The sequence below is a fragment of the Rousettus aegyptiacus genome, unplaced genomic scaffold (genome assembly GCF_014176215.1).
Source record: "Rousettus aegyptiacus isolate mRouAeg1 unplaced genomic scaffold, mRouAeg1.p scaffold_m13_p_16, whole genome shotgun sequence".
Classification (NCBI taxonomy): Eukaryota; Metazoa; Chordata; class Mammalia; order Chiroptera; family Pteropodidae; genus Rousettus; species Rousettus aegyptiacus.
In genome coordinates this window covers 5,642,363-5,669,331 of record NW_023416291.1, presented here as the reverse complement: position 1 = coordinate 5,669,331, position 26,969 = coordinate 5,642,363, and the positions used below count along the sequence as shown (strand labels likewise).

At 34.3% G+C, this 26,969-nt stretch overlaps 1 protein-coding gene across 9 annotated transcripts in view; it reads right to left on the bottom strand.

Moving 5' to 3' along the window:
• The window catches only part of LARP1B (La ribonucleoprotein 1B), a 71,800-nt gene that overhangs the window by 13,297 nt on the left and 31,534 nt on the right, over positions 1–26,969 (bottom strand). For 6 of the 9 annotated variants that reach the window (XR_004954842.1, XM_016148091.2, XM_036233480.1 and 3 more), the window contains 3 exons: positions 10,444–10,567; positions 1,264–1,433; positions 698–804 (listed from right to left, as the gene is read on the bottom strand). Coding sequence is in view for 7 of the 9 variants with exons in the window: in XM_016148091.2 (XP_016003577.2) it covers positions 698–804; positions 1,264–1,433; positions 10,444–10,567 (401 nt within the window). In the remaining 2 variants the exon portion in view is untranslated. Of the gene's footprint in view, positions 1–697; positions 805–1,263; positions 1,434–10,443; positions 10,568–10,632; positions 12,048–26,969 lie in introns of those variants that run through there. The other 3 variants (XM_036233481.1, XR_004954843.1, XM_036233482.1) reach the window with 3 other exon arrangements.

Genomic DNA, 26,969 nt, shown 5'->3' with positions numbered 1-26,969 from the left:
CGTGTGGGGAAAGTAGTTTCATTCATGCTATCATTTTCTGGGTATCAACTATGCCAGGCACTACGTACGGTTCTGCCATCTATCAATTTACTGGCTAAAGAAGACATATACAAAAATTTAAATAATGCATGTAAAACATTTAGCATTGTTGAAAGAATGTAGAGTTAGCTAGCGTTAAATAATTTCAGTAGAGTAACTATAACACTACTGACACACTTGCCAAAAAGGCCCAGAAAAAAAGAACTTTCAAAGAGGCAATGAGAGATAAGGGAAAGCAGAGATAAAGAATTCCTCACAGTGCAACAGAAGGCCAAGTCGTCCACTGAGAAATAGGGGGTACAGACTGGCATCCCTCCTGTGAGGAAGTCAATTAGAGATTAATGAAGAATTGCAGATGACATAATATCAGAAATAAAGAATTCCTTTAACGTGCTTATTAGCAGACTGGAAAGAGCTGACAAAAAAAAAAAAATCTGTATACTTGAATATAGGTCAATAGAAATTCTTAGAAAAAGAGTAGAAAAAAAAAGATCAGATAATCTAAGAACACTTATCTCCCCTTATTTAGTATCTTTTTACTATTTTCATTGTTCATAGTTTGCTAATGTTAATTTTAAATATTTCCAACCATCTAGTTAGTAACTGTTTTCAACGAGCTTAGAATCAAGAAAAAAGTAATGTTTGACATGTACAGTACCTGACAGAGGATGTTCTTGGCCCGTGATCTCTGGAATCCATTACCCAACCTACATGACACTCTAGAGGGGGATTTGTACTGTGTCTTGTTTTTCTCTTTCTTGGACTCTAAAGGAAAAGAAGTCACACATTGCAATTACTTTCAGTAGTGTGAACTTCACAAGTAAATTAAAACCCTCTGACTGTAAACCAACTCAAACATTTTCATACTGTGGATGACACATTATGAAATCATATGAAGTCACAAAACTCAAGACATACCATATACAAGTTACAAAACTTAACAAAAAAGGTCTTTGACTAGGTTTCTCAACAGGGTTAAAGGAAATTCAACTTCTAATTCTTCATTACACCTTCTGATCATCTTTGATTACGCTACGCAATTGTTAAAGAAGTTACTCCTTAACCTGAGAAAAACATCACTAAGGTAAAATGCCATTTTAAAACAAATTCTTACAATCCAAAATATGCATTTTTTTTTTTAATGTGAAAGAAACTAAAAAGTCTCACTTTGCGATGTTAGAGGATACAAAATGCAGACTTTATAGTCTCGGTTGATTAGTGTACCTTTACATCAATGGCTCTGGGTTCTTTAACAACAGGATAAAATCTTGGTGTTTTGTTTGGATCTTGTAACCTGGGTGTCCGAGGTGTTTTGGGTGTCCTTGCAGGATACACTCTAGGAGATTCTGGAACTGCTGTTGGTAATGAATAGGCCATTGTTGCTGAAGATATTTCTGAAACAACAAACAGCTTCTGAGCTAATTCATCAGTCAAATCTGTAAAATGCCATTAAAAGTATTTAGATGCTAGGAAAATATTTTACTTTGAGCAAAAGGATAATTGTGAAATGCTCTACTCTCAAAAAATTTCATTAGAAACTTTTTAAATATATAATAAAAAAATAACAAATGCTTCTCTATACATCCCCTAGATTTATGAAATTTTATTTTTGCTGTACCTGTTTCTGACTTTTCTTTAAAAATAGGCTGAAGCCCACTACGTAAGCTTCTCTAATCACATTTTGCTCTTCTTCCTCAGACAAGCAGGTTCTTAAATTTGATATTTTTACCTATTATTATTCATGTAATAAAACTATTTTGCCTAATTAACTTTAAGTGACATTATACTATATGTAGCATTTTGAAAGCCTTTTCAGTCAATATTTTGTGATTTGAATATTCAGGTATATTTGCATAGCTTTGGTTTATTCATACTCGTGCAGATTATTATGCAAATGTATCAAAATGTACCCATTCTCCTAAAGATTCACATTTAAAATTGCCAAGGTTTTGACATAATCAACAATGCTGCAGTGAACATTGCTGAATGTCTCTCTGAACAGGTGTGAGGATTTATCTAGGGTTTTATCTGAAATGATAATGCTGACTCAATGGGCACATGCATCTCCTGAATTACTGGATACTGACTCCCAAACTGTTCATCACTACAGTGGCTTCACCAATTTATAATTCCATCAGCAACATGTAAAAGTCCCAGAAATTTTATATCCTGGACAAGATGGGGTTTTGTTCAGACTTTTAAATATTTTTTCCATCTTATGAATTTAAATGGTATTTGTATTTTCCTTGGTTACTAGTGAAGCTAAATATATTTTCATGTGTATACTCCTCACTCAGATTTCTCCTTTCATGAGCTTGGCATTCATTCATATCTTTTGAGTATTTTTCTGTTGGGTCATTTTGCTTATTAGTTTGTGAAAATCCTATGTTAAGATACTAAGTGTGCAAGCAGGTGAATCAAGTAGTAGTGTCAAAAAAGTGGGCTCCACTTCTGTATGGAATCGACTTCTTTTGATTCCTACAATAACCTTGCTGAGCACTATTCTAGACACAAGTCTATAAAGCCAAAAGTGAACTTACACACTCGATTACCTGCCCGGCTCCCTGTCTTGTCATCTCCCCTCCCTCCCAATCCATTTTCCTTATCATTACCAGAATGATTATTCTGAGGAACAGATTAGATCATTTCAAATTTCTGCCTAAAATCCTTCAGTGTTTCCCTTTTGCCTCTAGTAGAAGTTTAGGTTCATCATCATAAAATACAATTTTCCTCATTGTGTCATCTCTGTATTTTACTCACTTGTTGGTTGACTTATTAAATTACAATTTATTTTCTTACATTTCATCTCATTAGATGCTAAGGCAAAATCCCAGTGCTTCCCTGAAAGCAAGGGCCACAATCTTATATTACTATACCAATGTCTACAATGGCACCTAGGAAAAAGTATATCCCGACCAAATGACTGATAAACTTTACTGAATTGTGTTAATGCTGTTTTCCCTGTACATATCTGATCTCAAGGATAAAAATATGATTCTATAATGAATGTATGTAAAATCCAGTGCCTTCTTGAAAGATACAGGAGCAGTAACAACTCAGAAATAGTAAGCTTCCTAGTAATGAGATAATGGTCTCTAAATTTCATTTCCCACTTATCTGGACTCCTAAAAGAAATAAAACCTGGAGCACAATGTATAACAAGTTTGGGAAATCTTAACCTAGGAAGCGATAATACTGATAAAGAAAATATTAGCTTAGGTCATGAGGGCAAAACAGCAAACTTCAGGGGAGACAGCCAGTAAAATGAAGTAATCAAATCGCTAAAAATAATGACTGAAATCAAGCATATCAAATAAATAAGGGCTATGAATTCATAATGGCACTTTAAACCTTAATCATATTGTAGGTTGGTTGGGCACCAACTCATTATTCAAAAAATTGATAAACTGAATACAAAGAAAGAACCAAGTATTTATCCTTTCTTTCCTATAAAATTCGAGTGTCAAAAACTTGATAAAAAATATTTCTTAAAGACTGAAGGCAAGAAATACAAAAGGAATGACAGAATAGAAAATGACTACATTAAGTCCTAACTTAATGTCATCGATTGGTTCTGCAACTTTAAGTGAAACAACATAAAATGAAACTAATTTTACCAAAGGCTAATAGATATATAAATAAGAGTTAAGTTCTTATAGCATCTCATCAACATTATAACAAAATGATATTGAATAAAATGACATTATTTGAGGATCTGCTATATATTTAAATTCTAATGAAATTGAGGCTCTAGGGAATATTCACCAATGACTTCTTAAAACCATCTGGCAAAATGTTGAGGGGAGATTCAACACCAAAGACGTGATCCATGAAAGAAATAACTAATAAGCTAGACTTCACTGAAATGGAAAAAAAAAAAAGTTTGCTTTGCGAACAACACTGTCAAGAGAATGAGAAGACAAGTCACCAAAAGAGAGAAAATATTTGCAAAAGAAATATCTGATAAAGGACTGTAATCCAAACTAAATAAAGAACTCTTAAAACTCAACAATAAAAAAACAAACATCCCAATTAATAAAAAAAAAATGAGCCAAAAATCTAAACAGTATCTTAAAGAAGATACACAGATGTCAAATAAGCAAATTAGAAAATCACGTCATCACGTCATCAGAGAAATGTAAATTAAAATGAGATTACCACAACACTCCAATGAGAATGGCCAAAATCCAGCACACTGACAATACTAAATGCTGGAGAGGATGTGGAGCAACAGGAACTCTCATTAACTGGTGGTGGGAATGTAAAATGGTACAGCCACCTTGGAAGACAGTTGGGCAGCTTTTTACTGAACTAGACACTCTTACCATATGATGCAGTCATCACCCTCCTTACTATTTACTCAGAGGATCTGAAACATGTCCACACAAAAACCTGCATATGGATATTTATTGTGGCTTTATTCATAACCGCCAAGATTGGAAGCAACGAAGATATCCTTCAGTAGGTGAATGGATAAACTGGTTCATCCAGACAATGGAATGTTAAGCAGTGTTAAAAAGAAACGAGCCATCGAGCCATGAAAAAACATGGAAGAACCTTAAGTGTATGTTACGAAGTGAAAGAATCCAATATGAAAAGGATACATACTATGATACCAATTATTTGACACTCTGGAGATGGAAAACTACGAATGCAGTAAAATGATCAGTGACTGCTAGGGGCTGGAGAGTGAGAGGGGATGAACAGGTAGAACAGAGAGGATATTTAGTGCAGTGAAACTATTTTGTATGATAGTATCATGGTGGATATGCGTCATTATGCATGTATCCAAACCCATGGGATGTACAAAACCAAGAGTGAAACCTATGTAAACTATAGACTTTGGGTGATGTTTTACAGCAGTGAAAATACTCTATATCATACCATAATGACCAATACATGTCATTGGACACTTGTGCAAACTCATGGAATGTACAACACCAAGAGTGAACCCTAACATAAACTGTGGACTTCAGGTGATTATGATGTGTCCAGGTAGGTTCTCCAATTATAACCAATGTACAACTCTGACATGGATGTCACTACAGGGAAGCAGCACCCTTCTCCAGGTGGGTGGTGGCTATGCGAGTGGGAGGCCTGGAGAACACGGGAAATCTTTGTACCTTTCTTTTCATTTTTCTGTGAACCTAAAACTGATCTAAAAAAAGTCTTTTTAAAAAAAATTTGAAAGCAAACTTTATGATGAATAAATCAGGCTGATAACATCTAAACATAATGATCAATTGCAGCATCAGTAAGAGTGAGCCTGAAACCGTTATATGATGCAACGGAAACTAAACAACTCCTAAGAAACAGTTTTGCCACCAGAAAAATAAAAACCTTGAATATACTAAATCTTATATATCTGCATACCAGTTTATAAGAAATAGAAGAGATCAATTAACATGCTAAAGGATAAGAAGGTACAATCAAGTAAATTGTAAGAAATCCTATGACAAATAAACCAGTTTCAATTGACATAAAATTATCAAGAGTCAATAAAATAGCAAGTATGTAAAATATTTATAGTAGATAAAATTAGTAATTATGGGACAAGAATATAATTGTTGTTTTTTGTCATTTATAAGTCTGAGAAGATATATGAATATCATGTAAATATTATAACTTTTTTAATCAAAATCATGGTCCATCTCTTTACACAAATGTTCAAAATCCGATTTTCCATAACAGACAAAACTGGAAAAAATCCAAATATTCATCAACTATTGAATGAAGAAACAAACTGTAGTGTCCACATTATAGAATACTACTTAGCAATAAAAAGGAGCAAAGTACTGATATAAGCCATAACATGAATTAACCTCAAAAACATATTAATTGAAAGAAGCTGGGTACATGATTCCATTTATATGAAATTTCTAGAGAGTACAAAAAACAAAACAAAACAAAACAACAACAAAAAACAGATAGCATATCACTGGTTATTTCAGACTGATATTTCAGAGGACTTGAATAAAGCACTGATTTTAAAAGTATTCCCAACCAGTGACGTTGGCATGATCCAGGAACCTGTTAGAAATGTATATTCTTAGGTCTCACCCCAACTTACTAAACCAGAAACACTGGGTATAGTTGGCTTGGCTTGCTCTAACAAGATTTCTAGATGAATCTGATACTTATAATAGTTTAAGGAGTGTGCTATTTTACTACTTAAGATTTTACAAATTTTATTGCTACTAAATCAAATCATCTCATAGCTGTTTATATCTGGACCAATGAACCTTGTTCATAGACCTCATTGTCTTTATAGACAGGAACTGCCTCTACCAAAAAAACCAACCAAACAACAACAACAACAACATTATTTTGTTGGTGTTCAGTGAATGAAGGCTGAGAACTGGCACTTATTTTTATTTTTTAATAAAATGCCACTGAAGCAAGAGTCAGCATTTTTTTTTCTGTAAATGCCAGATATAAACATTTTTTGGCTTTTCAGGTCATATAGTCTAGTTTGAAAATGCCACTGTAGCACAGTCACAGACCATGTATAAAAGAAAGATTTGAACAAATTAGGCCATGATTTGCCAGTTTTGGCTTGTGGGTCATAATTTGCCAGCCACAGACCAGGAATGGTTAGATAGTTATGGATTCAAACACTGAACTTATAACTTCAATTGCAGAAGGAAGGAAGGAAGGAAGGAAGGAAGGAAGGAAGGAAGGAAGGAAGGAAGGAAGGAAGGAAGGAAGGAAGGAAGGAAGGAAAAGACATTACAACTATATTTCATGTATTCAGTAAGGTAGAAGAAAATATGAACATATCAAAGAGAGATATAGACAATAAATAAAAGAACCCGTTCGAACTCCTAGAGAAGAAAAATGTAACAGCTGAAATAAAAAAACACATCATATACACTGAAAAAACTGAATAGACACTGCTGGAAAAATGACTAACAAACTCAAGGACAGGAGTAGAAATTACCTAAAACAGAAGAAAAAACATTAAAAAAAAAAGTATTAGGTGAGCTGTGGGCCAATTTCAAGTAGCCTAATATGCATGTAATTAAAGTCTTAAAGGAGGAAAGAGAAAAAAGTACAAACAAAAAGTATTAAATGTTAATTTAAAATAACGGCTGAAAATTTTCCAAATTTTATTAAAAATAACATAAACACATAGATCGAAAACTTAAAAAGTCTCAAGCACAAGAACAGTAGAATATTCTTGTTAAATGCACAATGAACATTTGCTAAGATAGGCCATATTCTGATTAATAAAATAAATTTAAAGAACTGAAAGACACAGCATGTTCTATGATAATAATGGAATTAAATTATATATTAATGTGAGATTGATAACAGAAAGACAGGAAAATTTCCAATCATTTTAAAATTAAATCAGACATTTCTAAACAATCCATAGTCCAGAGAGAAGTTTCAAGAGAAATGAGAGAATATTTAAAATACAACATATCGAAATTGTGAAACACATTACTTAGCAGGAAATATATATTAAATACCTATATTAGAGGAAAAAGTCTTATTTCCCTCTTAAAAATATCAGGAAAATATCCAAATAAGAAGAAATTAAACAAAAACACGTCTAAATAACTGATAGGTCAAAGAAAAATACAAAACAAGTTAGAAAATACTTGGAATTGAATGAAAATGAAAACATATCAAAATTTGTGAGATGCATCTAAAATAGTACTTAAAATCTACAGTACTAAATGCTTATAATAGAAAAGAAAATTCTTAAATCAATTATCCAAGCTTCTATATTTGAAACTGGAAAAGGAAGAGCAAAATAAACCCAAACCATGTAGAAAGAAAGGAATAAGAGCAGAAAAATAATGCAACGGGGAGAAATAAAGTATTAATCAATGAAAATAAAAGCTTCCTTTAAAAACATGTATAAAAATGATAAACTAATGGGGCTCTAGCTCGATTACAAAAAAAAAAAAAAGGACACAGAATACAAATATCAGGAATGAAAGAGAAATTCCTATATATCTTACAAACATCATAGGAACAAAAAGAGAATATTACAAACAACTTCCACAAAATGGACAAATTCTTTATATACAAACTACAAAAGCTCACTCAAGGAAATATAAATTACCTAAATAATCTTATATCTATTAAATTAATTATAGTTTAAAACATTTGAACAATTCTAGGCCCAAATGGCTTCATTGGTGAATTCTACCAATTCTGTAAGGAATAAATAGTAATTATATATAAACTCTTTGAAAATATAGAAGAGAAGCAAACATTTACCAACTCATTTTATGAGACCTGCATCTCATTGATACCAAAAACAAACATAATCCCCCCAAAAATGCAAATCAATATTCCTAATGAACATAGTGAAAAAAATCTTTAAAAATCAGTAAATTGAATCCAATAACATATAAGAAGGATGATTTATACAACCAAATAAGGTTTACCTTGGGACTCCTACATTAGTTCAACATCAGAAAACAAATTAATATAATTTACAATATCGATAAACTAATTAAGACAAGTTATATAATCATTTCAAAACAGAAAGAAGCCCCCACCGCCCCCTCCCCCCCAAAAAAATCAGCATCCTCAATCTAATAAAGGCAACTATGGAGAACCTAGAATGGATATCATTCTTAATGATGAAAGACTGACTGCTTTCTCCTTAAAATCAGGAACAAGGCAAGGATGTCACATCTTATTGCTCCTATTGATATCATATTGGAAGTCCTAACTAGTACATTAAGTCAAGAAAAAATGTGAAAGAAATATAGATAGAAAAGTTAAGAGATAGAACTTCATGTACTCATAGCCGACATTATTGTCTATGCAGAAAATAATAAAGAATTTATAAAAAAAGTTACTGGAACTACTACTAGTAAATTTATCAATGTCAAAGGATATAAGGGTGTATTAGGATTCTCGAGAGATTATAGTGATAATTTAAAAACAAAAACAAAAACCTAAACCTCGTTGTTCACCAATAAAGGATGTAAGGGAATCAGCTCATTACTTCAAAAACTACTAAGCAAAGTTCTCCTGTGAGAACTCCATCTCAAGATAAACAAATAGTCAATTAAGGGAAGTTCTCTTTATAGAAGTATTCTATCTACTAAATTAAGAAGCAATGATAAAAACAGAATTATCACCATTTTGCAGCTCCTTTTGAAATAAAAGCTATAAGCAATGACTATCAACAGCTACTAACAACACAAAGAGAGAAATACAAGCATTATGTGCCTCCTGGCAGAAGTATCCAATACTACATATGATATATTCTTGCAAAATTTTGAGCCTCAACCTTGTCAAGCCTCTGTATCAAAACAATTCTTATAGAAAATCCAGGGTCAGAAAATAGGTTCAGTGAACCCATGAGGATGCCATCAGCAAAATCTAGAATCTGAGAAATTCTATGGGATAAAAAAATCAGTTTTTGCAACAATAAATTGGAAGAAAAATACCAGTATGAACCTACAGACTAAAAGAGACAACCAATCTATTTCAATGCTTGGAACTTATATGGATCCTGACTCCACCTCCCCACCGACCCATGGGATGAAGAAATTTGAATGCTAAGTATTTGTATTAGGGAATTACAGTTAATGTTAGATGTGATAATGGTACTATGATACTTATGTGTTAAAAGACACATACAGAATATTTAGGAATGAAAAATTATGAATAATATGTGTGGTTGAAAAGAATCAAGTGGAAGGAAGAGAATGAGTGAAGTCGAGATGAAAAAAATGGACATGATATGATTAAGCAGCTAATGGGTAAGTTATAGGTACATGGGGATTTCATTATACAATTCACTCAAGTTTTGTATATGTTTGTTTTCAAAATTAAAACTTTTTCTTTAGCCTGACTTTGGAAAAGACTATAACAAAATCAGTTACACTTGCCTGCAAATGTCAGGTTTATTTTATGATTATCCCAAATGTATTTATATTTTCATACAAAGCTAAGGCATTAAAACAAAAGAATGAGCTAATGGTGTATTTTAAAAATCAGCAAGTCAGTGAAAATTCTTCTTTATTTTGAGAAGAGAAACATTCCTATAATCTCACATCAAATGAAACACATAAAGAACAAACAGACACTGCCTACTTTTAAGTAAACAGCTGCATTTGAGCATGATCTGGTGTTACGACAGATGACTCCTAGGTCACCTTTATGATTCCTTGTCTATTCACCAAAAGTAAGGTAGGATTCAAACTCTGCCCATTTACTACAAGGCTGTCTGACCAGATTTACAATCTACATTTTAAAATCTCTAAAATATTCTGAAGTTCACCAAAAGATAAAAGTCGATTTTTAAAATTCTAGTCTTTTACCAGATATCTAAATGTTTTCCACAAATAAAAAAGGAGCAAACTTTAAAAACAATTTAGAACTGCTTTAATAGTATTCAGACATTTACACAAAAGCAGATTTACATACCTTGCCTGGACCGTGAAGGTGCTACAGGAACTTCTTGGTTTGGCTCAAAAGGAAGTTCAGGTGTTAGGTTTTCAAACTGCTCTTTACTAATGAGATTTAGCTTCTTAAAGTTCTCAACTTCTTGCTGAAGTAGAATGGAGGAATCTAATTACTAAACTGGCTAACAGAGTAACCAACAGACAATAATTGATACCAACCTCAAAAAATGAGTTTTTAAAACAGGGATTAAAAAAAATATATTCTAATAAAGAATCTAGCATTCTACTCAATAACAATATTCAGAGTCTAAAAAAGCATAAAGAACCCTGAAATATTATGGAAATTTTATAATTAAAATATAAAAACATACATTCTAATTAATTATTTGCTGAAAATTTACATGCACAAAACCACTAGGGTTTAGAGAGGTTACTAAGTAATCTAATCTATGTTCCTTACCCTTGAGGAATTTATAAGTTAAGATAGAAAAAAGGACATGTTCACATAAAAACTAGTCTTAGGCAGTGTAAGAAAAGTGACATTTAGTTTTGAGGTCATCGCAGAAGAGATGGGACAAAAGCAGCTCTTGAAGAGTGAGAATTTAGAAAAAAGGAAAAGCATTCTAAATTAGGTAATGTGAGCAAAGATGAGAAGCTTGGAATAAGCAATCATTTATTAGAAAATAGTCCAGTGAATGAGAAAATTCATGTAGAACCAATGGCAAAATGGCCTGATAAGCGGGAGAAAGCTACTAGACCTTTGATGCCAGGCCAAGAAATTTCCACTTTGTTTTGTAGTAATGGGAAAAGTGATAAAAGATAAATCTAAGACAGCCCCCGGAGGTTCAGTCCCACACCCCTTTTACAAGGTTAGCAGCAAGGAGCCTCAGGAGGTCTGAGTTGTTAGCTCCAAGGAAGAATCTCTGCCCTTGGGGCTCCTGAAGCTTCCCTTTTCTAGCCACTGTTACATGGTCACTGAGATGTCCCCTGCCCTGACCTACATATATGTAGAGCATTAGAGAGGGGGAGGCCATTCTCTACTGGAAGGCCATTTGGCCAGGATTTGTGAAGACCATCCATGCTTAGCCTAAGCTATGGGATAAAAAGAATAGTGAAGGAGAGACTGCTTGCACCTTACTTCTTGTAAGTTTTCCTCAGTGACCCTATATCCCACCTATACTTAATGAGAATGGCCTTACATCCAAAGAGAGTGAAGGAGGCAAAACAAAAACAAAAACAAAAAAAACCCATAATAAGTAGTTATCAGGTGAACTGAAGTAAATATAATGAAATAGTAGTACCTTGCTCTTAATAGCTAATCAATCTTTTCCTTCAGTCTTCAATCATAAATAGTTACTTGTCAGCTCACGCCATTATTAGATCCTGTTAGCCTTTAGACTAGGAGCTATCTTCTTTTTATGAAAATGCCTTAAATGATTACTTCAGCTCTTACCCGTTTACTGAAATTGTTTTCCCAAAAGTCTTCAATAAGCTCTTCAAGCTAATTCAGTCATTACTCCTCACTGTCCCTTATCTTGCTACAGAGTTTGCTATTAGCAACTCCCACTTCAATAAACATTTATTGTATGTTTATCATATGCCAGAGATGAATAACACAGTTTTACCCTAATGGGAACACAAATGGTATGTTTGTTTTCAACTTTTAAAACTATTTTTTAAAGACATCACACGTACATATACACACACACTAGAGACATGCATAAATCTTAAGTATACAATTTAATGAATAGTCAAAATTGAACGGTCATGTGTAACCACCATTCAGGTAAAGATGTTACCAGCACCCTAGAAGTACACCTCATGCCCCTTCCAATCACTGCCTTCCCTCGCTCCCTAAATATAAGTGATATGCTGTCTTCAATGCTATAGATTCATTTTGCCCATTTTTGAAGTCTATAAAAATAGAATCATGATGTGCGGCTTCTTTTACATAAAATCATCTTTATGAGATTCATCTATAATTTGTAGCTCTATAGAAAACATCAGCAAACTACAGCTCCCAAAGGTCAGTCTGTTTTTATAAATCGTTTTACTGTAACACTACCACACCCATTTGTCTATATATTGCATATGGCTATTCAACTGCTACAGCTACAGGTTGGAGTAGTTGCCATAGACAATAATTGTATGACTAACAAAACCTATTTACCATGTAGCTCTCTTTATGGAAAATATCTGTCCATTCCTGCTCTATGGTATTCTATTATGTAAGCAGTCCCCGACCTTTCTGGTGCCAGGTACTGGTGCTCCTATGGGGCTGAAGCAGTGATGCTAGCGCTGTGGAGTGGCCTCAAATACAGATGAAACTTCGCTTGCTGGCCCGCCACTCACCTTCTGCTGTGTGGCCTGGCTCCTAATAGACCACGGATCGGTACTGGTCCACGGCCTGGGGGTTGGGGGCCTCTGTGATTGAACTATAAATTTTAAAATTCTATTCTCGTTGATGAGCATTCAGGTCCTTTCCAGATTACAGCTATTACAAATAATGATGATATATGCTTTTTTAAAAAGTTCTTTTTGGTGAACAGAAATATATATTTTTATTGAGTATGTACTAGGAGTAGAATTGCCAAATCAGGTGTTATGTTTCAACTTTAGTAGAAAATGCCAAACGGTTTTTCAGGGTTGTACCTACTTATATTCCCATTACAAGTACGATGAAGTTCCTGTTGCTCTACACTGTCATCAACACTTGATACTTCAGTTTTTAAAATTTTGGCCATTCTGAAAAGGACCAAACTATGGATAAATACAATTTGGATGGACCTCAAGGGAATTTTTAAATGATTTTAAATGATTAAAATATTCACATGCTATGATTCCATTAATATAACATTCTGAAAATGACAAAATTATAGAGATGGAGAAGGGATTAGTGGTTACCAGAGGATAAAAATAAGGGAGGGGAGGCTGGTGGGTGTGAGTCTAATAGCACAAGGGAAGATCTTTGTGGTGATAAAACAGTTTCATTTCCTGACTGTAATGGTAGTTACATGAATCTATAGATTGATAAAATGACAAAGAACTATACATATCCATTTGTGATGAGACAAGTCAATTTCCTGGTTTTTAATGTCATGCGTTGCTTTAGTTAAATACGTTATAGCCTTTGGGTGACACTGGACCTTTCTGTACTACTTTCCCAACTTCCTATGAATCTGTAATTATCTCAATAAAAACTCAAAAATTTAAGATATGCAGCCACTCTTGTAGGTATATGTGTTACATCATTACGTTTTTAATTTGGATCTCTCTGATTACTAATAATGCTGAAAATCTTTAATATACTTATTTGGATAGTTTTTTGTTGTTGTTGTTATTTTTATTTTTTATTTTGTGTGTGTGTGTGTGTGAGGTGACTATTCTATTGCTCACTTTTCTATTGAGTTGTCTTTTCCTTACTGGTCCTTAAGATCTTCTACTCTGTAACTGGCCTTTTCAATCTCTCATTGTGCCTTTTGGTAAAAGGAAATTCTTTTCTAATGTAGAACACTTCATCCATCAGTTTCTTTCTTCATTGTGTTATTTCCTGTTTAATAATCTTTCCCCAAAGATCATGGAAATAGTACCTTATCTTCTAGAAGTTTTATTATTTAGCCTTTCATATTTAGAACTATAAAACATCTAGAACTGAGTTTTTTTGGTAAGGTATGAGGTAAGGGTCAACATATACTTGAAAAGAATGTGCATTCTGCAGATGATGGATGCAGAATGAAATGTCCCTTTTTATCTTGAATAAAATATAAATGTCTATCACTGACATGGAAACATGTTTATAGTATATACAGAAAACTAATACACTTTAATAATATCTTTACAAAATATACATTTATCTGAAATTCATATTGGCAAGAACAGAAAAAGTAGTTGGAGCAGCATTGGTTTCCTCTCGGTTAAATTTCCTGAAAGAACCTGTCGTGTGTCAGCGTTCTCCCCCCCATTCATGCCAGTATGCAATACAGTCTGAATGGGAGGCACAACGGGGTGAATGGTTAGGAAAAGATTATTTTTTAAAGATAAGTATGACCTTAGAAAAAGTAATGAACCAGTAATGAGAAAAATTTAAGACAGTTGAGACAGAGTATGTCCCTTTATGGATCATGATCTCAGAAATCACTTATTTTCTTGTCTTCAAGTGAAACTATGTAACTGTAAATATTTTTTCTCTTAATAACCACTAGTGAACATTCCTGTCTCTTTTGTTCCCTCTCTTCTGGACTTCAATACCTTAAAAGTTCAATCATTTTCTCTTTTAGCTCTTCCTTCTATAACGAACTTTCTAAAATCCACCATTCCTGCATTTATTATAAAATCCACTATCCTGTATTTAGAGAAAGGATAAAGGGCATTTTACATGAATAGATATACCATTAACCTAACATTTCCAAATCTGATCTCAATATCATTCTCTCCCAACACTCTTTATTTATGTTCCTATTTCTATTACAATGATACTAGGAATTGCTCCTTTAAAATCTCTTCCAAATTTTGGCACTTCTTCATCATCACAAAAGCGTGGACTATAATCGATTATTAATAAATGTTTGTTGTAAGAAATAAATACTAACCTTTTGGTTCAGTATTTCATTTTACCTTTGGGTTATTAGGAGTTAATTTCTGCCCTCCCCTACCCTGACCTAGGCTAATGCCTCTGTTATGTAAATTAAACCATATTTTGATCATACTACTTTTCTTTATAACAAAAGCATTAATTACTCCTTATTCTAAATGCCTAGGTAGCTTTCAAGACACGTCACAAACTGATACCACCCCAACTACTCAATATCTTCTATTTCCGTGGAGTATGATAGTGGTGACACCTAAAACTTCTAGTAATTTGATTATACTTATTCAGCATTAACAGTAACTTTTAAAAAATGTGTCAGCAATGCAACTGCCATTCTATTCAGAACATATGCGCTGACAAAATTGAGCCCTAAAATGTTAACTCACATAAAGAAAAGCTTAACAAACATATGTACATATTTTAGTAATGGCCTGACCATTGAAAAATAGTGTTAAAACAAGTATCGTTTCACCATATCTTTAAGGACCTAACATTATAATTAAGCGTTTTCATTTTGTTTTTTAAAAGGTGGAAACCATAGAGAAACATCAACTAAAAGCTCATTTTAAAAATCAGACTCTAAAGAGAAAGATGACCATGAACAGGAAGAGCCATTCAAGTTAGAATCTTCAAATATTTGCTCAAGTGCTTCAAAGAGTGAAACATGTGCAAATTTTTTAAATGTGATCTTGCTACATCACTATATATGTGATAAATTTACTTATGCATAAAAGATGTATGGCTATGCTTAAAACCACATATGTATTTTATAGGTGGTTTAAGGGGAGTTTTAAGATATTTTGGACATATTGAATTTTCAACTTAAAAGGGCTCTTGAAACATTTCCCAAAAAATATTTAACTCTACGGTATTAGAGAATTCACATATATAGGTCTTATTAGATCAATCAATGCTGAGCAACTTTCTCTGCTCAAGAGACAATATAAAAAAATTACAAACTGTCTATTTTTCATAAATTATACCTTTATCAGCATATTAATAAGTACATTTGTGTTATACAAGTCTACCAATAAAGGAATGAGCTTGAATTTATAAAATACATAAATTGCATTATAATAGCTAATTGTTAATACTAACTTTGAAGGAGATATTTTAGAAACTGGTTCATTTGTTAACTTATAAGTAGCTTTAATATTAAATTCTTGGTCAGTTGTCAATCTGCTTCCTGTGAAACACGAGATTTTCATTAGCTACTATTCTTAATCACAAGTCTTTAACATTTAAGAGATAGCCCACTCGCTTACAGCTACCTTCTATTCTCTTTTCTCTATTTCCCCCCTTCGACAATCACACCAACTGGCTAACTTTCCTAGCTGGACCATCTACTTCCTATTTTGATTTTGTACATGTTTCCAAATATAACCCCCACCCCCCTCACAACAAGGCAAATGTCTCACATGCATCAAGGAGTAGAAATTTTAAGAGAAGTTACAATGGGACAAACTTTTTCAAACATTGTCTTAGCAATGGCAAAAGGAAAACCACTGTTATAGAAACCTAAACAAAAAAAATCAGGCAGAGTCCCAAGAAAAGGATGAGAAAGGAGTCAGTTAGTTACAGCTGACTATAGCACATACTTTAAACCATATATATACAAAAGAGGTTCCTAGTCCCAGCTCAACAGCTAGGGGGAACATAAAGGATCTTGGTCTTCTAAACTCCACAAAAGCAGAAAGTTTTTATTTTCCTCAAACTGCATGCAAGTGCCTATCACTATGTTTGGCATTCTACAGGTATTCAAATATCGGTTGAATGAATGAATGAACAGGACCGAAACTGAAGTCAAAAAGAATGTGTTCCAATGGGAGTTATTATTTGTGTCCTCATTTTTTTGGTCAGGAGTACTAAGCAAAACAGTGGATCCTCAAGATATTTTGTTATCTCTAACAGAGCATATTCATAATTTAAGGTCTAGTTCAAGCACAGCACTTCTCTTAAGATGCCGTCGCCCTTTATTACGCCAAACTGAAATTCTCAAATCACTTCTTTCAACCAGCTCTTTTTAAATAATTTTGATTTATTGTGAAATATCTTGTATAAAACATGTGTCTAATCTAAAAATCAATACAGTGAACACCACTCGCTACCTCCATCCGAGTTACTAGAACACTGCAAATACCTCAGAAGCCCCTCGCTTGCCGCTGTCCAATCACACGCCCCTCCTTCTCTCCAGAAATACCATTATATCGACTTTAGTAAGGATCATTTCCCAACTGTTCCATCATAAAATTAGAAAGTCTAACAATATTAAACCTTCATGAAGAATGGTGTAACAGGAACTCACATGCCACTGTTAGTGATAAATTAAATTGTATGTGTATTTAAATACACATGTAGAAATGGAACTGATTTCCTAGGATGCATAAATGGTCAAATTTATTTAACTGTTTTAAATGATAACTGTAACAATTTAATCTGTGGAATACAGTACTGTGAGTCCTTGGCTAAAGGCTAAGCTACACACATGGAGGACAAGACTTCCTGAAACATACCCAAAAGTGGCTGCTGAAGAAATAAACTAAAAGTCCAACAGTGCTGGGAGATAGTGAACATACAGACCCAGAAGAGAACAGAAATCCCTTTTTAACCACTCATTAACACCCTGACACACTTTAAAAATTAGGCCATGCTATAGAATAAAGCCTTCGCCCTATAGTAAGACCTACTTTAGATTCTCTAGTAGAGCCTAACACAAAACCTGACAGGTTGTTGAAAGAGACAGTTTGAAGGTTAAGTTCTGCCAAGTTAGAGAGGCTTTCTACAGATCTGACCAAAGAGTAAAACCAAGCTCACACAATTCCAAATTGTACAGCCAATTAAAGACAAAAACAAAAACAAAAAACAGACATTCTTCAGAAGAATATGACATAATCTATAACCTCTAGAGTATAATAGGTACAGTGTCTGATTAAAAAAATAGATATTAAATGTAAAAAGAAACAGGAAAACTCATAGTCAAGAAAAAAGGCAGTCAATAGAAACTGTCTTCTCGATGTCTCAAATGATGAATTTTAAGACAAGGACTTTAAAACAACTGTTTGATGATCATAAAGAAAAACATGGCCTTAATAAGTGAACAGATAGGGAATCTCGGCAGAAAAAAGTAATCTACAAATAATCCTGAAGTTGTAGAACTGAAAAGTTTGTACTCAGATGAGCTTAAAAGTAGAATGGAGATTGTAGACAAAAGTCAGTAAAATTGAAGATAGATCTGTAGACATAATCTAACCTACAAACAGAGAGAAAGAAAGAAAACAGAAAAAACCTCAGGGGTCTGTGAAGCTATCAAATGGCGCAACTAAATTCTAAAAATTAAAAAATGGGTAAGAAAGAACAGGAAGAAATAATAGCTGAAAATTTCCCAATTTTGAAGAAAAACATCAAACTATTGGTTCAAGAATTACAGCCAACTCTAAAACAAATAAATTAAAAGAAATTGAGACACATCATAGTTAAACTGCTGAAAATCAAAGGTAAAGTAGAAAACTTGAAAGTAACCGGGGCGGGGGAGGGGCGGGGAGACTTAACTACATACAAGGGAACAACAATACAAATAACGTTTGACTTCTCATTAGAAAAAGTAAAGGCCAGAAGACAATGGAATATATCTTTAAGATGCCAAAAGGAGTAACAGAAAATCCAAATTCTATACAGAGAGGACACCATTCAAAAATTAAGTGAAATAAAGACAGCGAAAAAACCAGAGCTGAGATGACTTGCTGTCAGCAGACCCACAGTACAAGAAATGCTAAACAATGCTCTTCAGGCTGAGAGGAAAATTATGTCAGACACTTACAGAACAGAAATAAAAAGGGTAAATATAAAAGACCACTTTTCTCTTTTCACAATTTACTTGGAAGACAACTGTTAGTTTAAAGCAAAAAAACATTTTCAGATAGCATTTATAATATATGTAAAAGGATATGATAACAATAGCAGAGGACAATAGCACGAAAGTAGTGGAATTTTATTTTTGTAATTGCAAATTATGTATTTGTAAACCAAAAACTATTAAATGTCAAGTGAGACATGAAAAATAATTAGTACAAAAATGGCTCTACATAGATTTTGAAATGTTAAGGAACATATTAGCTATAGAGTAACCACTTAAAAAATGTTTACATAAGCACAAATAAGAACTCGACGGAAGAAATAAAACAATATTATAAAATATTTGATTAACTCAAAGAGGTCACAATAGTAAAAACATTAAAACTTAATCAGACCCAATTATCTAATGTCTACAAGTGACCCTTCTTTAAAATAAAGGCACTAACAGGCTGAAAGTAAAGCGATGAAAGAAAGCTAGCAATGTCAATTTCAAGACAGAACATAACAAAAGATAAAGAGGTACATTTTGCAGTGAGTCAATTCAAGGACACATAATATTATGTTATATGTACTGCATCTCACAAAAGATACAGACATGTGCATCTAATATATATATGCATCTAATAACAGAAGTACCAATTTCATGAAGCAAATCTGACAACTGTAAAAAAAAAAAAAATTTCAACCACAGTTGAAGGTTTTAACCATCCTCTCTCAGTAATTCATATCATAGACAAAAGTCTACAGGATATATAAGATTTGAATACTATCAAACCACCTGGATGAATTGACATTTGCAGAACATTACACCTAACAGCTGCAGATTACAAATTATTATATCCAAGTGTACATAAAATCTTCCACTACAATGGACCATATGCTGGGTTATAAAATAAATTTCTTTCCTGTTTATGAAGAGGTATATAACTAAGTTCAATGGCAGTTATCTATTGCCTTGATTTTCTGGTTTATGTTCATCCTCTCATTCTACCCCCACCAACATCGCCATTATGAATTACTTGGAGATTGTATTTCCAATAGTCAGTCATATTCACAACCACATTCCTGGCTCCCAGACTTGTCTGACACACAGAAGGCACTTAAAAGATAAATTAATGAATGAATCCTTGCAAGGAGTTAATTTATTACAAGGCTACTGTATTTGGAGTACGGGTATTAAAATAAGGAACTGACTCACGCTAGAGATTATGGCTGGGATTTAAACAGTGATGCAAAACCTGAAATCAGGTCTCCTATTTACTTGTCTCTTCAGCAAGAAGCCAAATTGAACCATTTCTAAAAAGAGAGTGACTACAGTTGATTTGGGGCCTCATGTTGCCCATGAGAAGAAAAGTAGTCTGAGAAAGTCGTTCAGAGTAAGGTATTAGGAGGAAGAATTTGATGTCACAATTTCTATGCAAACCCTGAGACTTCTTCATTCTTGAAATTCCTGGTCTCCCTTTCATTTATATTATTCATTCACTATTCTTGGTCCTACCTAACCAAATGACTTTTGTTTCGTCTCACACTTACACAGTATTCTAGTTTTCAAACATCTTTACTCTATGAGGTAAAGAAGACAAGAATGATCCCCATCTGAGGTTCAGATAGGTTAGTTGTGGTCCAGAACTGCACTTAGTGGAACTTGCACATAAATTGACCCCTGGTCAGGAATAGGCCCTAGCTTTGCCAGAGAGGTTCTCAGTTTGGTGTTCTTGTCCAGTGAGAAGAGCAACAGCTCAAGTGGTGGCAATAAGGGAAAATTTAGGGTACTTTCCTCTTGCCAAGTCAGTATGATGCTAGTGCCTCTGACTGCCAGGTGATGATGTAGCATCTCCTGGTAAATTTGCATACCATTTCCAGCTATACACCAAAGGCTTCACAAAAATAAAGCTCCTCTGACCATCTGCAATAATTACAGATAAGGGGCTTGGCTGCATTTGTAAGGGGACTGCAGTAGGACACAGTGAAGTAGTCAGAAAAATCAGAGTGAATAACAGCAGCGGGTCTCACAAGGGTCCAGGCTCCACAAATTTCAGATGATCATCTGGGTCAAAGCAGGAGAGAGAACCCATCTGCCTCTCAACACTGTGCCTGCAGATGGTCTGGATGATCTAGCAACTGGAAATGTTTTCTAATACAACAAAAAGCCAGTAAATCCAAGAACTCTGAGAATTGACACTTAGACCACAGGAGATAACTTCACATAATACTCCAAGAAGTAATGGACGAAGGATGCACATACACAATCACAAATGCTATGAACCTAAAGATGAAATTGACTGACCAATGTGATGATTCAGAAGCTTCCAATGTGAAAGTTTTCCCTAAAATGCTAAAAACAAAACCGTGAGCATATTTGGGTTTCCACACGAGCAACTTGGACATACCAGACAATATAACGACTGAGGAACTGGTTGTAGTGGTTTCTCTCTCTTGTCCTTAAGATTCAAACTAAAATCTCTACTTAGGAGAGATAGCAGGAGAGACAGCCTGAGCCTCATGAGCCCAGAAGCTAGCTTACGATATGAGTAACAGACTGGGGCCCACCACTCTGAGATGGAAGTCCTACCTTTATGCCCTTCATTAATAAAGCCTTCAATGCTACAAGTTGACGCCACCATCCCAAAGAGTCCACTGCACAAGAAGACAAATACTTGGATGCAAGGAAAACCCCAAAAAAACAAAAAACAAAGACAGGCTCAACTTCCAATGACTTTAGCCCAACCCTGGAGCTCCGATAAGTCAGCCAGCTTTGGCTTCCCTCTTCTTGTCTCACACATCCCCATTCAAGCTAGACTGTTTTTAGTATCACCATGCAATAGGCCGTACAGAAGAATGGATTAAACATACATGTGCAACGACTATTAGAAACTGTTCGTATACTAGAATCCTACTCCCACCCTCAAAAAACTATCCCACACCTAACTCATGGGATAATTAGTCCTGGCTTGTCTTTACATTACCTTCTATGTATGTATATGTTTCTGAAAAAAATACATGTTTGATTTGACCTGTTCTTGAGCTTTATAGAATCAAACTTTGGTTCTATAATAATCAAACCTTATTGCACTCAGTATTGTTTTCTAGATTCACTGATAAAGATGTGTATAGTTGTCCTTCATTTTCACTGCAATATAGCATCACTTTACTATACCACAACATACCAGTCATTGGCTGATGAACATTTTGATTATTTCCAATTTGTGAATACAATGAACAAGCCTGCTATACTGTCATATATTATTCCTGATGAACGCTTCTAACTACCTCGAGGGCAGTGCAATCCAATAAGCATAATGAAACACAAGTAATTGAAAAATGTCTAGTAGCTACACTAAAAAAGGTAAAAAAAAAATAATTTTGATTTTAACGAAATACTTCAATATGCAATAATTATAAAAATCATTGAAATATTTTATATTCTTTCTTCTAAGTCTTAAAAATCCAATGTTGTACATTAGAGCACATCTCATTTTGGACAAGCCACATTTTGAAGATTCAGTAACCACACATGGTTAATGGCTACCATATTTGAACAATGCAACTCAAGAGCATGTTCCTGAGGTGGTGAACACAAGGCAAGTTTCACAATTTTTGTTCTCACATGGATTAATGGAGTTCTCCTTCCAAACACTCCCATAAACGTCTGTCTGATGTTTTAGCTTTGCTAATGTGGGTTTCATGAAACAGTTCATTGAAACTTTAACTTGTATCTCCTTGAATAAGGTTGAAAACCTTTTCACAATTTCAATAATTTGAATTTCTGCTTTTGTGAAATGCTTGTTCATTGTTTTATCTATTTTTTACCAAATCTTTTATTGATTTGTACTTCTCTATACATTAGTTTTATAATACATATCAAATCAAGAATGGAATCCACCTTTTGTTCACCTTGTAGGCTACCTACGTACTCTTTTTGATATTTAATTAAAAACCTTTATGGCAAATATTTCGATCTTGTCCTTAAAGATTTTGCTTTTTATTTCCACTTAGGTAACCTTTCCATACTCTAAGATCATGAAGATCTTTAACCCATTTCCCATTTGCCCCAAGAAAACTCGACGGTAGCACTTACAGCTGCAGTGTTTACCCCAAGACAACTCATGGATTATTACCCCAAGATAACTTATGGAATACAGTCCTAACCTTACCCCCAAAGTTTACCATACAACTCCCATGGTTGTCAGAGAATTATATCAACACAGGGCTGATGCAGTTGGGACAGCTTGTTTGAACAGAAAACAGATGCCAAATGATCTGAAAAAAAAGAAAGGATTGCAATGGGGATGACTGCAGCCAGATTCTGAGGTGAACCTATGGCACTGAAATGGTGTCACAAGGAGGTGACGATGTTGTCAACATTCCACAATGATACTGTGATTAAAGGAGACAACAGAAATAGGAAGAAAACAAAGAAGTCATGTGTCATTGTGAATTATGATGAGAATATGGAGCAGTGGACTCAGCTGATCACATACTCACTTCTTATCCAACTGAATGCAAAAGGCACAAATTTTGGTGTAAGAAATTCTTTTGTCACCCTCTAGACATTACAGTGCTGAACTCCTACATCCTGTTCCAGAAGGACAGTCCTGAGCACATGATGAGCCATGTAAACTTCAGACTGACATTGACTGAAAGAGGCTGGAAGATTCAGTAATCACACATGGTTAATGGCTACCATATTTGAACAATGCAACTCAAGAGCATGTTCCTGAGGTGGTGAGCACAAGGCAAGTTTCACGAGCCAGGGCAGCAATGTCTTCGAGGTCGTCTGTGCTCTAGTGATGCCACACCTTTTTGCCTGTCTGGAAGACATTTCCTCAAGAGCATACCACCAACATCAGGGAAGCAGAGTTCAACTGGTTGCTGCAGTTTGCTGCTCACACAGAGACAAGAATGGCAAGATACAGAGAGAAACACAGTGTTTTTGGGTGGAACATGATGTTCCACTTTGTGCTATTCCATGTGTTGAAATTTACCACAGGGAAAAAAATTATTAAATACTTATCGTCATACACATTCCTGTTACCTTAGGATTAGAGACAAGATCTGTTTAGAAATAACTCCCAGATTTTATTCCTTAATAGCTTTATGCTTTTGTCCTTCACTGGAATAGATTGGAATGACACTATAAGGCAGAAGTCTATAATTTCACTTTTTCACCACACAATTTTTCAAGTACCATATATTAAAAATCAGATCTTCTATTTGATCAGTAACTACATTTGTGATTTACCAAGCATGCATATATGCACACAACTGTTTATGGATTTATTCCATTCCTATGGTCTATCTCATGCCTTCTGTCTACTAAAAAAAGTTGCTGTTCCTTTAGTTTCTTATCTCTTACATCTCCACATATATTTTAGAAATCAGTTTATTAAATTCTTAGAAAGAATCTGTTGAAATATGTATTGATTTTAATTGATTTTTGAATCTCTTTGGAGAAAATTACCCTCTTAACAACAGAGCTTTCAAACATAACTTTTGGTATTCTCGGCACCGCCTCCCTCCCCCACCCCCCATTTATGTCTTCACTAACACCTCGGTTACTATAACACACTCCTTAACGTCTGCTATACCCTTTTGAAGGTCTATTGTATGGTAGGCAGAAGGGCCCCTCAAAGATGTTCAGATCCTAATCCCTGTAAGTTGTGATTATGCAAAACACATGCCACAAAGGGATTTACAGATGTAAGATTTCTAATAAGTGACCTTTAGACAGGGATCTTACTATAGATTATGGAGACAACTTTCTCCAACCACAGCAGAAGAAAATGTCAGAGGGATGCAAAGCAGGCTCTTCTACCAGTTGCTGATGATCTAAAGACTGTAATTTGACCAAGAGTGTAGGCAGCCTAAGAGTTGAGAGGCTACAGACAGCCAGAAAGGAAATGAGGGACCTCAACTCTACCCAAAGCTACAAAGAATTGAATTCTACCAACAATCTGAATGAACTTGTGATTCGCACATAAAACATACAAATAAGAGCCCAGGCAGGAACACCTGGATTAGCGAAACCAGCTGAGTTTCTCTGGACTTCTGATCTATAAGATCATAAATTCATGTTGTTTGAAGCTGCCAGATTTGGGCCCTTTTCCCAATAAATAGTCAGCTGACCAAGATACATGGGTTTACTTGTAGACTCTCAATTCTTTTTCATTTATCTGTATGTCTATTGTTATACCAGTGCTGGTGTAAGTAAAGACTATGTATAAATCCTTCAATTACTTTTTCTTTTTCAAGAGACTTTTAGCTATTCTGGGTCCCTTCTTTAATTTCCATATGAATTTCAGATCGGCTTGCCAATTACTGCAAAGATGTCAGTTAGAATATTGATTTTGGTTTGATACTACTTTATAGTATGCACTTTCCCAATCTTTTCGCTTACTTTGTTTGTTTGATTTGTCACATATAAGCAACACTGTTTACACTTACGTACATACACTTTAACAATATGTATTCACTTTTGCTACTTAAATATTTGAGTTTAAACCTACCACCTCATTTTTGTGTTGGAGGTCTCACCTCCTTTCCCTTTTTCTCGTCTTATTCCCTCTTCCCTTTCTTTCCTAATTAGGTTATTCCCACCAGTTTCATTTTGAAACGGGTACCTTTCAAACTGCAACATGAAAACTTAAAAAAACTAATTAATCTTCTTTCTAGACTAACAAAGTACCTTTTAATGTTATTCACTCACTGCTCTCAAACTATTAATATTATATTACATCTGTAAGCCACAGTTATTGTCTTATACAGTTAGTATTTATTTAGACTTATTCACATATTTATCACTTGCTTTGTTCAGCAGTTATTCCTGTTATCTCTGGTATCTGGGATTACTTTTATACCACCTTCGGAATTTCCTTTGATAAAGTTTATATTTCACGCTCTTACTTTAAAGATATTTTTGCAAGGCATGCAATTATAAGTTGGTAGCTATTTTCCCTTGGTATAATAAAACTATCATTCCACTGCTGTATTCAACTGTTACTGGTGGGAAGTCAGCATTTAGCTGTCCAGTCACTCCTCTGTCCTTGAAAGTAATTCGCCTTCTACCCTGGCTGCTCTACTCTGATACCCCTCCTCAGTACAGAAAAGGTCCTAGCTATTACCTCTTAAAATAGTGAGTCTGCCCCATTTCTTTCTCTTTTTCTTCTGAAACTCTAATTAAATGTCTATCTTAGATCATGTTTATCACTCTATATTTCTCATTTCTTTCTCGCTTTTTACCTTTTTCAGAAACAAAAAAGCTTTATATAATAAAATCTACTAGATGTTAAATTATACAAGCTGCTCACTTTCCTTATCAAATAATTTGAGTAAATTCTTTGAGGTCTAAAGGTGGAATGTCTTCACAAAAGAACTACATTTGCTTCTGCTAAGTTTCTGGAAAATTAGCAGGCAACAATCGCTTTCAATTTATGACTAGTGGTTACTTTAGTCACCCAGATAGTGTGAATTTTGGTTGTGTGATTATAACCCCTAAGTCAATTTCTTCCCCTCCTTATTCTACACAGCACAACTAGGGAAATAATCTTTGTAGTCCTCTAGAGGAATAGATGAGAAAACAAGTTAAGTTTTCTTTCATGGAGGGTATATTTCTTTTGAGTACCAGTTTAACGGAAGAAAGACTTCTTTTGGAATACCTAACTGTGGCTGGCCCCCTATGTTTATGTCTTTTACCCCTATATTTTGGGTGGCTTTTGCAAAGGTGAACTCCTCAAACTCTCCAAGTTCCAAAATGGTCTCCAGGGCAAAACTGGTTTTAATATTCCACTTCTCTACAGTTACATTCTGATAATAACTTACCTCGTAGATCTCCAAGGATTTTAAGTAGACATTTTCTCATCTATTAACGGGTCATTTTAATTATCTTCAGCAGTAAGAACATGCCAAAAACAGTGCCTATACTCAACCTTGGTGCAGGTCAACATAGCTTCTGGATCCAGCAAAACTCGTTTTGCAGTCAGAAATGATCACCAAACTATCCTATCAATTTGGCATTCTTTTCATTTATATTTAACTTAGTCTGTCCAGTTACTCACACAACTGACTTATTCTCTCCTCTTGAAGCCAGTTCTTGGCTTCCACACACCACT